The sequence below is a fragment of the Vulpes lagopus genome, chromosome 8, assembly GCF_018345385.1.
Source record: "Vulpes lagopus strain Blue_001 chromosome 8, ASM1834538v1, whole genome shotgun sequence".
NCBI classification, from domain to species: domain Eukaryota; kingdom Metazoa; phylum Chordata; class Mammalia; order Carnivora; family Canidae; genus Vulpes; species Vulpes lagopus.
The window spans coordinates 52,732,392-52,745,834 of record NC_054831.1 but is presented as its reverse complement, the minus strand read 5'-3'; the positions used below and the strand labels follow the sequence as shown (position 1 = coordinate 52,745,834).

General features: G+C 34.0%; 1 protein-coding gene across 4 annotated transcripts in view; it reads right to left on the bottom strand.

Moving 5' to 3' along the window:
• The window catches only part of ARHGAP12 (Rho GTPase activating protein 12), a 123,612-nt gene that overhangs the window by 38,228 nt on the left and 71,941 nt on the right, over positions 1 to 13,443 (bottom strand). For all 4 annotated transcript variants that reach the window (XM_041765578.1, XM_041765577.1, XM_041765579.1 and 1 more), the window contains one exon: positions 3,679 to 3,804. In XM_041765578.1, coding sequence (XP_041621512.1) covers positions 3,679 to 3,804 — 126 coding nt within the window. The remainder of the gene's footprint in view (positions 1 to 3,678; positions 3,805 to 13,443) is intronic.

Here is a 13,443-nt window from a genome sequence, read left to right as displayed (position 1 = left end):
CTACAGATGTCTTAAAGTTTATGAAATACGGCCTACTTTATACTATAGTTTATTTTAAATACTACATACAGAATTACTCAAAAGAAATGATGCAAGTTGCCTTAAAACCATGATGTTGTATTAGCTTGAACTGACCTCATTTAAAATAGGTAAAATCTAAACATTTAAGGATAAAAATCTAATAGTTGCCATACAAACTGGCTCTTGGTGAAGTCAGAGTGAATACCCAGGATTAGGCAAGTCACAGGAATGATGTGGCAACTGCCAGAATGAGAACTTTACTTAAGTCAATGACTACATAGGACATTAAATTAAATTACTATTAATATTTAAAGTAATTTACAGATACCTTTCTATTTTTAGAGATAAACAAGATTTTTTAAAATGCAAAGAAACATTAAAGATTAGTAACTCACTAGAAAAAAAGTTTTAATGTGTAAGCCTACAAGAATATATAATATGAGCAAATCAATAACGTGCATTTTAAGAGCAATTCAGCTTTGTCAATATTAAAACACACTATGTGATTTCTACCACAGGTGTTTATAAGACTCTTATAGAGGACAAGGCTGAAAAAACACATTTTTGATACCAACAGCCAAGCTCCATTTAAATCTTTTCCATTCCCCTAAATACTTTGAGTAATCTCAGGAAAAGTAATATTAGAAAAATCATATGCCAACACCTATTATTAATTTTCTTATAAAACCAAATAATGTCTTTGCATATTCATCTCCACATCTCTCAGTCTACCATGCTTATGAAACCGGACAAGGTACTGTTAACAATACACAAATTGTTAACTCCATATCCACTGATTGGAAAAAAATCTTCAGGTTTATACCTTATAAAATTTGTAAACACAAAAACTAGATAGCAGTGAAAGTTTACCAAGAAAATCCTTGAAGGGACAACCGTACGAATCAAACATCCAAGGCCTATACTACTAATGAAGAAAATATTAAAATCATATCAAATTATATATTTACAAAAAAATTACACATAATATCCAAATCTAGTATAGCCTCATTTAAGTTACTTTTTTTCTACTTCAGAGGTTTCACTTTTCGATTTCTTGACTTCTACAGGAATGTCTGATATTAAAAGTTTGGAAAAAAGATGAAATAAAGATTTGATGACCCACAAAGCAAAAAATAAGTGAATGGTAATTTATTTTTCATAGGATTGTCCTACAGAAATAAAAATACAGCAAATGCAGTAATAATGAATGTACAAGAATTATAACTACTTATAACAAAAAAATACTTATAACAAAGATTTTAAACTTATATAATTTATGTATATTTATAAATGTATGTGCCTACATAAATATATCTTAAATGTCTACAACCAGCAAGTTTTAGCAAAAACCATACATAAGCAGAAACAGATGCACCCACACATATACACGCACACAGACATATACGAATCTATGTCCTCCAACGTTGTCTGACAACTGAATTAGGACTTATATCATAACAGTATTTGCTACATTATATTAGGTATTTTTATTACGTTTCAAGGTATACACTCTTTAATCTTCATCATCTATTAGTCAGCTAGTTTGTTCACGTACAGACCCTCTTTTCTAACCTCAAATCTTAAAAATATGTATACTAGGTAGTGATAATAAATAGAAAAATTTACTTGATGAATTACCTAGAATTTCATTTATAAAGGTTAAGATGCAGGTAACAAAAAAAGACATTTCTACCAAAGATAAGTAAATCTCTGGTCTCAAGAAAATCACGCTCTCACAATTCTGAAACACTCTTTAAGAACGGAAATGTCATGAGAACTTCAGGCAAGTTATTCTAATAACAGACTGAAAATAAATCTCAAAGATTTTAAAAGTAAGACATTTAAACATCCAATATATGATATATTTGCATATATCAGCAAAACAATCACTGTTCTAAAATGAGCAGTGGAGTTGGTTCAACAATGGCTCTTGTATTAGAGCATTATATATGACAACATTTACAAGCCTTCTGTGTACACTGAACTGTTATCTGGTTCTTGGAGTTAAATGAATTTTCTATTAAAATCTCTAGGAATCTTAGCTACTCACGTTATTCTCAATGCTAAAATAGTTTCAAGCATTCTTCTTCAATAACACAGATTCCAGAATTTCTTTCCTTTGATATGCCCTCTATATTCAAATCACATAATAACCTTACAAAACATAAATTATAAACTGGTCTACTACTTTGTTGTTCTATTAATCTCTTATACACAACGTGTGTAGACTGTTTCTAACAAAAAGTCTTCCACTGAATCCCACGAAAACCAAAATTACAGTCACACACACAAAAAAAACCCCAAAAACTTGTTTTGACTGATTGAGGTAATTTATAAAGGAATTTACAACTGGAAGTACCATTGAGAAACATGCCTTAGGGAAAGTTCATTCTGTTTTCACTAACAACCTGAAAATGCAGGAAACCCGTTAATTATGCCAAAAGAGAAGTCTGATGGTAAAAGAAAAAAAAAGAGTCCTCAGTGACAGATGTCTTTTTAATTTTTAATTTATTTTTTTTGACAGATGTCTTTTTAAAATAAGCTTTTCAGTTTTAGAGTGTTACCATTACTCTCACATTCTTACATTAGTATGGTTAATGTTCTATAAATTCATGCAAAAAATTTCCTACTCCATCTCTAAAATGAAGCTATAACACAAAGAGAAAACTCACAAGGAAGGTAAAAACTTCATGGGTTTTCCATTCTGATGTTTGCATCAAAGTTTATCCCTTATTTGTTTTTTTTTTTTTTTTTTAATTAGGAAAATACCTTTATTATTTTTGAAATGTTGCAATATTTGATGTAAAAACCATGATAGTGGCTTTTTCACAACTTCACAGATTATAGAAAACTGACTTTCTACCTTCTTTACAGAAATCTACCCCCCAAATCAGACAGGGCTCCATGATGGCTGAAACAGGGCAGGAAGGAAGGGCAGAGAGAATCAGCAAGAACTGCAGCTCCCTGGGCAGCCAGAGGTGCTCTTTGTACTTTTAAAGCCCAGGTTGAGTCCCCAAGACCTGTGAGCCCTCCAAGGGAGGCTAAGTCCGTGCACAATTGTGGCAGACTGAGGTAGGCCTCTGTCCTGAAGGCCGGCAGCCCACAGAAGGCCTGTGGCGTGGCATTTGTGGCTGGGAGGCCACAATCAAGGCAGCTTCGTGAGAACGAGAACAGGAGGCAGGCCTGTGGCTCAAATCCCTTTCTCTAAAACACAGCCAGGAAAGAGACTACAGGCATATCCCTTATTTGAAACAGAGAATATTACTTCTCAAATTAATAAAAGAAGTCTCTTTATGCAGAGAACAATTAGGGAAACAGAGGAGTGGGATTCCACTTCTCTCAAGGGATTAAGAAATTAAATGTCTTTACTATTAAAACCTCCTAGAGACTGAAGACAAACAATAGCAGATATACGACTTTAAAACAGAGTTATCAAAAATATCTATCACCTACAAGGCTCAAGTGTATGCATTATTAAGCCACAGATGAGTCAGTCCACTGTGCAAAAATCAATAAGCTGCAAAAACCAAAACCCATTCCAGGACAAATTGATGCTATATACAACAGTAGTCACCAAAGTAGAAGATTCAGCTACAGAGAAAAAAGTACAAAGAATAAAGAACAAAATTCTCAACTGATTTTCTCAAAAAGTCCTACCTTGTCATTGGTGTCCAACACAATGGTGCTATGTCTCCACTTTGTTAATACTATCGGTTCCTGCAGCCGCCTGTCCAAGCTCCTACTTTTAATAATTTCTCTTTGCTGCTGAGATGAAGCATTATACTAAAAACAAAAGACAAAAAAATAAAATTATACTTCATAATTAACAGAAGCAGAAATGGAATCTAAGCAGGACACATGATGCTTGGCAAAGTTCATCACAGGAATTCTTCTGACTTCCATTTTCTCATCTTTGACCATATTGTAGCTCAACTGAGATATTCAGAGATTTCAATGTTGGGGAGACCAAGTTAATGTTATTTTGGCAAAATATTTAGTCTCTCCATGTCTCAGTTTCATCAAGTGGGAAACAGACATAACAGAAATATCTCATTCACAGAAGCGTTATAAAAATTAAGCTGTATAAAAAGGGCCAAATATTGTCCTAATAGTACGTTCTCAATAAATGTTAGTTATCATAATTTATAAAATGAGGTCACTGGACAAATTATTTTTTTTAATGTTCCTCCTCTCTTGAAAATCCACGAGTTCAGGGGATCCCTGGGTGGCTCAGTGGTTTTAGCGCCTGCCTTCGGCCCAGGGCATGATCCTGGAGTCCTGGGATCGAGTCCCACATCAGGCTCCCGACATGGAGCCTGCTTCTCCCTCCACCTGTGTCTCTGCCTCTCTCTCTATGTCTATCATTAAATAAATAAATAAATAAATAAATAAATAAATAAATAAATAAATCAATCTTTAAAAAAAAAAAAAAAGAAAATCCACGAGTTCAATTTTTGGTTTAGGTTTTAAAAACGATTACATATATAACAGTATCCTCACATTTAATGGGCTGCTTTTATTTTGGCTTTTATTTATAGGCCAAACATACTATTATTTGTTTCTCTGAAGTTGTTAAACATAACCAGGTCAGAAGGCAGAGACTGTACTAGTTTGAAAGACTAATCCTGAATACGTCAACTGTATACAAAGAATAGACAATAATTGCTCCCAAAAAATAACATAAAATTAAGAACACATCTGTAAGGTGTTAAACTATGTGTTTGAAATGTCAAGTAGATCACTCATATTCCAGAAATATGAGTTTTAAGAGGTATGCTGCTGGGGATCCCTGGGTGGCTCAGCGGTATAGTGCCTGCCTTCAGCCCACGGCACGATCCTGGAGTCCTGGGATCAAGTCCCACATCAGGCTCCCTGAATGGAGCCTGCTTCTCCCTCTGCCAGTGTCTCTGCCTCTTTCTCTCTCTCTCTCTCTCTCTCTCTCTGTCTCTCATGAATAAATAAAATCTGAAAAAAAAGTATGCTGCTTTATACAGCCAATTTTAATAAATTATAAATAAAATGTAAATGACAAAAAATTAAAAGCTACCTTCTTTTCCTGAAAGCAAAGAATATCAAATACCTATCTACTTCTCCCACCCCTAAGAAGCCCAATAAATCTTAAAATTTTAATGATTCATTATCATTTCAGTAAAATTATAGGAATGTTTTTAATATTAAAGAATCTTTCAACATCTTTCTCCACAATATGTCATTTCTTTAATTCCCCAAAATGAGCCTACACACATTCCCTAAACTATCTCCCAAATTTAATTCTTCACATTAAAATTTGCCAAAGACAGGCAATCACATATGGCATTTGCTTTTAAATCACTGTTGCTTAACAAATAGCAATCTTAAAATTTGTCACAGAAGTTCATAAAGGGATCATTTCTAGAATTAACAGAGATGAAACTTAAAGGCTACCCCCCAAAATATTCTGTGTCACAAATCTCTAAGTGAAAAGAGACCTAAACTGAGCTATGTTTTCAATAAAATCATCATTAGCAATAATTAAGATGTATAGTTGTGTAGAAGCATGTGTGTGAACTTTAATGGATACACCTATATTAGCTTATGAACTTTATAATTACTACAGTTGTTTAGAAATCCTTTCTGTGTAGCAACAAAAATGTGAAACTAAACAGCAATAATGGCAATAATTGCAACTATAAACATGCTGGTAGTTTTATCAGGCAACAATATGTTCACAAAAACAAAGCATAAATAAAATGTCAGATATAAAATATAGACAGAAGACAAAAACAAAGTGTCACGTAATTAGAAAAAGGAAAACCAACAAGACCCCACAGTTAAAACGTGTGTGTGCACGCGCGCGCGCACACACACACACACACACACACACACACACACCCACCCCTAGGTAACAAGATGGCTAAGTTTAAAACTTTTCTAATCCCTAAAAAACAAAAACAACTTTTTCTAATCTCTTTAAAAATACCTTTTAAGAATTTTAGATGAATTTTTTTTTAATTATTTCAAAATTACAAAAGAATAATAACCATAATGAAAACTCACCATCGAGTTTTAGCGTATTTAATATAAAACAATTGCTTTAGGAATCTTTAGGGGGGGAAAAAAAGAAATATAGATGTATTAGATGCCCTCTGAATATATTTTCCAGATTCCATTCCTCTCCCTCTTTCCTCAACAGCACATATAACTTAGTGGTCATCATTGTCATCACACTTTGATACATACTTATGTCGCTATACATTCACACACTTCTGGAGTTTTAAAATTTATATAAATGGGAGTCATACCACATGCATCATTCTTCAACTGCTTTCTGCATTCAATGTTATTTTATTTTTAAGATTTTATTTATTTATTCATGAGAGAGACAGACAGAAAGAGAGGCAGAGACACAAGCAGAGGGAGAAGCAGGCTCCATGCAGGGTGCCTGATGTGGAACTCAATCCCAGGACTCCAGGATCATGCCCTGAGCCGAAGGCAGATGCTTAACCACTGAGCGACCCAGGCATACCTCAATGTGATTTTAAAAAACATATCCATGCTGGTGAGTATGCAGTTCTGACTCATTTATTTTCACTAATGTTGATATAATTTAACCATTTTGCTACAAACGGATATGCCCTAAGGTGGTAATACTAATTTACACTTTTACCAGCAGAACAGAATGGTTTGCACTACCCTACTTGGTACTGTTAAGTATGTATGCACTTGTGTATATAAAATAAATATTAAGTACACATACACATTTAAAAATGTGACAGGTGAAATGTTAGCTAGTTGTTTTAATTTATATTTTCTGATTACCTTAAACTTGGATATCTTTTCATACACTTATTTCATGTATTTCTTCTTCTGGTATTGCTTAGTCATATATTTTGCCCAATTTCAACTGGGCTTTCTTTTATTTATTTTTTTTTGGGGGGGGGGGGAGCTTTCTTTTACACACAGAAAGAAACCAGGAAGTTACTTTGGCTTCTAAAGCATTTGTAAGCTACGTGAGTTGAATATATTTTTTCCTAGTTTGTAGCTCAGTTTTTCCCCTTAATGTATGGTAGTTTTTATTATATTAAGACAAGTGTTTTGTTTAATTTGATGTAATCACATCTGTCAAGGTTTCCTTTTATAGTTTTTCCTTATTATAGTTTTAAGAAGTCCTTCCCGGGGTACCTGGGTGGCTCAGTAGGTTGTGGGTCTGCCGTCCGCTCAGATCATGATCCCAGGGTCCTGGGATCAAGCCCCATATCAGGTTCCCTGCTCTGCAGGGGAGTCTGCTTCTTCCTCTGCCTCTTCTTCTTCTTCTTCTTTCTTAAAGATTTTATTTATTCATGAAAGAGAGAGAGAGGCAGAGACACAGGCAGAGGGAGAAGCAGGCTTCACAGAGGGAGCCCAACATGGGACTCAATCCTGGGTCTCCAGGATCATGCCCTGAGCTGAAGGCGGCACTAAACCGCTGAGCCACCAGGGCTGCCCTCCTCTGTCTCTTCTCTTACTTGTTCTCTCTCTCTCTCAAATGAATAAACTGAGAAGAGAAGAGAAGAGAAGAGAAGAGAAGAGAAGAGAAGAGAAGAGAAGAGAAGAGAAAAATCCTTCCTACTTTGAAGTGAAAGGTATTTACATATCTTTCTGTAGCTTTTAAAGTTTTGCTAATTACATTTCTCATCTACCTGGAATTAATCATCAAGTGTGAAGTGAGGTCAAGGTCTATATTTCATTTTTTTCACGTGAATAACCAATAATATTAGCAACATTTATTGCACAGTCCATGATTAATCCACTGATTTATAATGCTACATCTGAGTTTTCTACTCTAGTTTATTTCTCAACTGGTCTATTTCACTATACGTGTGCTTGTACTACCTTATCTTAATCACCAAAGTAAGAACTCCATCCTCACACGCCCTACCTCCCGTTTTCAGGAATATTTTGGTTTTTCATAGATGTTTGAGCATCAGTCCCCAAAACGTGGAGAGGGAGAAAGTAAATGAAAATGCAGTGAATTTATAGATTAATGTGGGCACTGTTACAACAGTGAGCCTCCTGATGCAAGATCACAATGGTAAAACTATACCATTTATTCAGATTTTATGGCCTTCAATTCTGCTCTGAAATTTTCTTCATTAAGATCTTGCAAACCAGGGCACCTGGGTGGCTCAGTTGATTAAGTGTCTGTCTTAGGTTCAGGTCATGATCTCAAGGTCCTGGGATCAAGCCCCAAGTCAGGCTCTCTGCAGTGTGGGGAGTCTTCTTCTGCCCCTCCCGCCACTCATGCTCTCTCCCTCTCTCAAATAAATCTTTAAAAAATAAAAATCTTACAAACCCTTTATAGGCATATTTTTAGTTACAACTTTTGTTGTCGCTGCAGCTGTTAATGTAAAGAGGATCTTTATTTCTATTACGTTTCAAACCTGACTTTTTACTAGAGAGATGGGTAGTTTTTTATGTTGATTTTATAACCAGCAACTCTGCAGAATTCTCAATAGCTTTGAATTTCTAATCAAACAACAACTGTATCTTTCTTCTCTATTTTATTTTTTTTTACTTTGTTGAATAGTAGCAGCGATTTTTAAAAAGTTCAAATCTGATTCCTAATTCTAAAGAGAAAGCTTCTGTCACCTCACCATGAAGTATGAAATTTACTGTAAATTATTTGACAAATAACCTTTAAAATGATGTAATATATAGCACTACATCACTTCTTGTAGAAGCAAATACTGGGGTCATGGTTTTTTTATCTTTTGTCAAAGAACAGGGGTGTTTAGACCGTTTATATTTAATATAATAGGGATCCCTGGGTGGCGCAGCGGTTTGGCACCTGCCTTTGGCCCAGGGCAGATCGAATCCCACGTGGGGCTCCCGGTGCATGGAGCCTGCTTCTCCCTCTGCCTATGTCTCTGCCTCTCTCTCTCTCTCTCTCTGTGACTATCATAAATAAATAAATAAATTTTTAAAATATATTTATATTTAATGTAATAATATATAGAATTTAAGTCTGCCATTTTAGATGTTTTCTATCTTGTAACTCATTCATGTTTCTCCTTTCTTGCCTTCCTATGGGCTACATGAAGTTTTTACTATTCTATTTTAATTCATTTATAGTTTGAATCTTTTACTAGTTTTTAGCGCTTGTTTTAGGGATTACAATTCACATATCACCATCTACTATCAACATTTTACTATTTCAAATGAAATGCAAAAATCTTACCAAAAATTACATCACTTCATTCTCCCCTATTTATGGTATTCAGCTGTTGTATCATCTCTACCTATGAGTACTTCAGAAATGTTTCAGAATGAGTTCATTCGAAATGTTTCGAATGTCAGACATAATTTTTAAAACTCAAGACAAATCTCCTCAGATATTCAATCTTTCCATTGTAACCTCTTCATTTCTGATGTTTCAAGTTTTCTTCAATTATCATTTATTTCTGTGTGAAAGACTTCATATAGAAATTCTTTGCGGACATGATGCTGGTAATAAATATCTTCGTTTACTTTCATCTGAAAATATCTTATTTTACTTTCATTCCTGAAGAGCATTTTTGTTGACTGTACAATTACGGGTTTACAGTTTTTTTCTTTTAGCACTTGAAAAATGTTATATCACCTCCTGCTGGCTTCATGATTTCTGGTAAGACATCTACTGCCATTCAAGTCATTATTATCTATAGATACTGTGTTGTTTCATTGAGCTGCTTTCAAGATTATTTTAGGAGGAAAGGGAAGAGGAAGTCTTTGGTTCTCAGAAATCTGAATAGTAGGTGCCTACATGTGGATTTCTTTAGGTCTATCCTGTTTATTAGTGTTGCTCAACTTCTTGATTTCTGTTGGTCTATCTTTTGCCAAATTTGGGATGTTTTCAACATTGTTTCTGCAAATATTTTTGACCCTCACACTCTTTCTTTCTTCTCTTCTTCTAGAACTCTGATGAAATGAATGTTAAATCTTTTGTATCTTCCCAAAGATTTTTGAGGCTCTGTTCATTTTTAAATTTTTAATTCTATTTTTTTGGTGCACATGCCCATTTCAATACTATACTTTGTGACATATTTGCTCATGAATAAATCATCAGGGAAAGCAACTCATATGACCAAATTCAAAGAACAGCAGAATATACCCTCACCCACAGGAGGTCTTTACAAAGGTACACAGCGAAGAGCACTAAAACAGGAGTGGGTAAAGAATGGATCCAATGATGCAATCTATCATGGTAGGTAATCTGGTCTTTTACCGTTTTACCGTTTGGTGGCTGTAATGATTGTCTCCCTATGTTGAAGTTCTGCACACCCAGCAAAAAATATGTCAAGATGTAAATGTTTTTTATTTATCTTGGTCAGTATTTATGGCATATTTTCCAGTTATAAGATTCATGCTTTCCTTCAATTTTAGAAAATTCCTGGAAATTATATTTTTAAGTATCATTTCCCCTTCTTTCCTCCATTCTCCTCTTCTGGATTCCTAGCTTATCAATATAGGAAACTTCCCACCCATCTTCCATTTCTCTTAACTATACTTAAATATTTGTTATCTTCCTGCCCTTCTGTTTATATTACTGACTGCATTTTTTATTGCAATGATGAGTTTTTCATTTGAAATCTTTCTAAGTCATTTTTTATCATATTCACCTATTCAGATATCATTTGTTTTTTTTCCCATAATTTCTAGTTCTTTTTGAAGGAAAGCCTCCATCCATAACATATTTAAAATCTTTACTAAGTTATCTACAAAATTAATTTTAACTGGAATACAACGTTCTGATTGATTTTCTCATGCTTATATTAGCATTGGGTTCTTCATGTGTTTTACTTGGAATTTTAAATAACAGACTCATTTTCAGCGGAAGATGCTTTGTTTTGTTCTCTTTTCATTCATCCTATTTTTCCTTCCCAGTCCTTCCTCTAGTCTAGTTTTATGGTCCCCTTCACCTATACCCAATCTAGAGCCAGGTATGCATAAATCTATCTGTGTACATACTTTGTCTCACTTAGTTGTCATATATAAATGCTTCTTTCTAAATTTATAACAAACTTCTTGAGGATAAAGACCATGCCCTGTGCATTTGCATTCATGATAACATCTATACAGTGCTGGCCACCAAACATGTATTCAGAAAACAGGAGCTAAGTTTCTATCATTTGCACTGGGAGTTACGAAACTATCTGACAGAACTTAAGTTTGAATTTTTTTTGTTTTTAAGTTTGGATTTACTAAGTGGTAAATTACTTGGGATACAAAATTGAACTTGTAATTTTCTTTATCATATAGTAAAAATTATTAAGTAGTAGTTCTAAAACACTTTGTCTTATTTCCTCATTCCCACTGTACCCAAATCAAACCTTCTCCTCACATCCAATTTAATTAGAAGTTCAAGAAACTGCCCATTCTGATTTAATCCTAAGTGGCAAATGGTGGCAGAAAATGAAATAATACCACAAAACTAATGACTCAATAATGATCACAATCAGTACCCATTTCCATTGTTGTGAAAATACCCTGAAAAGTTCTGATATCACTCAGTCCCTTGCCTTCTTTCTTTCATCCAGGACATCTCCACAAGGAGGTTTCTTAATGTTGAATGTTTAAGTTTTTTGACCACGGAAAGTACAGAAGTTGTACAAAAATAAACAGAAATATTTAGCTATGAGTTAACTATAAGTTCCAAATTGCTCCTCATGTAAGGTCATCCTGGAAGCCTCTTCTTTCAGTGGACCCTGACCTGGGACAAATCACTCAAAAGTCTTGTGTCTGATCTTACTCCAGGCAATCAAAAACTATGAAGTAAGATGCAATACAACAAAAGATTCTTCTATAACTCAAATGGTGAGGTACTGATAAGGTCTTTATTTATTCTTGGCATTATTTTATGGTTAATTTTTAAGTAAAAACAATGCGACAAAACCATACAGATAATAAAACATCAGTGGTTGTCAGGAGTTGGGAGAGGTAGTAAACAGAAGATTTTTAGGGCAGTGAAAATCTTTGTATATTATAATGGTAGACTTATCAGTGTATTTTTGTCCCACAGAATATACAGCCCACAGAATACACAACACCAAGAATGAACCACAAGGTAGACTTGAACTTTGGATAATTATGATGTATCAATGTAGGTTCATCCTTAGTAAAAAAAAATATAACATTCTGGTAAGTGGTGTTGATATGGGGGAGATTGTGCATGTGTAGGAACTGGGGATATATGAGAAATCTCTGTACCTTCCTCTCAATTTTATTGTAAACCTATAACTCTTCGAAAAAAATTGAGTCTTAAAAAAAAGAAAGCCCACAATGTGAGAATATCTTCATAATCCTTTGCATGAGTCTTGTAATCAAAATATAAAAGTTATCTTCATTAACACTGTTATGTTGTAAACAACCATTTTTAAGAACAATTCTATTGCTATATGTAAATTTTCATACAACTTCTCATTTTGAAAGTATTAAAAAATGGTTAAAAATATGAAATAGTTTTTTTCTGCTGAGCTGGGCAAAAGAGAAAGTACTTGTGTAAAATACATGCTAAAATACATGTAAAATGCATAAATACAAAGGCTTATTTGAAGATCTCACAAGGCATTTCTACCAAGAAAATTCTGGGGCTATACTTCTTAGCTAAATTAACCGAAAGAATTATTACTTCCTTTATCCTTACTACTTACCCTGAACCCTGCCAAGTTTGCATCATAGCAACCTACATCATTCCTTAAGATCTAAACATTTGAGAAGTTCTCAGACATATAATGGAGTTCTTATGCTACTTACTGGCTCAAGATAGGTCACAAAGGTGTTCTTAAAAATCAAGTACTGGCTACGTATCTTATTCTACTAGTATCAAGCCTTATAATTTCATAAAATAATTAGAGGCCAGATAACATTCACAAAGGAAGAAACCACAATTATACTTTACCAGACAGTGTTTCCCAATCTTCAAGTTAGTAACACCTTAGTGGTTTTTTTCTACATCTATGTATCTTTATACTAATAATACTTTTCTTTAAATTGACTTACTTTGGCAAAGAGACAAATTTCTTTAAGAATTAAAGTCTACTTAACACGACATGTCTGCTAACCACAGTCATTTTCTATATCAAAATTTAATACCAATTAAAATTTAAACGTTTGCTCAGATATCATTTAAAATTATCTCAATACTAATAGTTACAAGCACATGACCACTCTGAAACCCATTGCCTTAAGATAGACTCAGCCCTGATGTACTTATCTGAAAAGAGGTATCCAGTGAGACCCCAGAAGATCTTCTCAGGACATGTTGCTAATGACTGGCACAATTACAACACATATTTACATATGAGAATAAGCTGGAATACTGAGTTGCTTTTTTCTCTTAAAAAAAAAAAAGATTAAATGTATGACCAACCTCATGTAGAAAATTCAGTATATGCAAGATAACTAGATATAAGATGGCTTTACTGG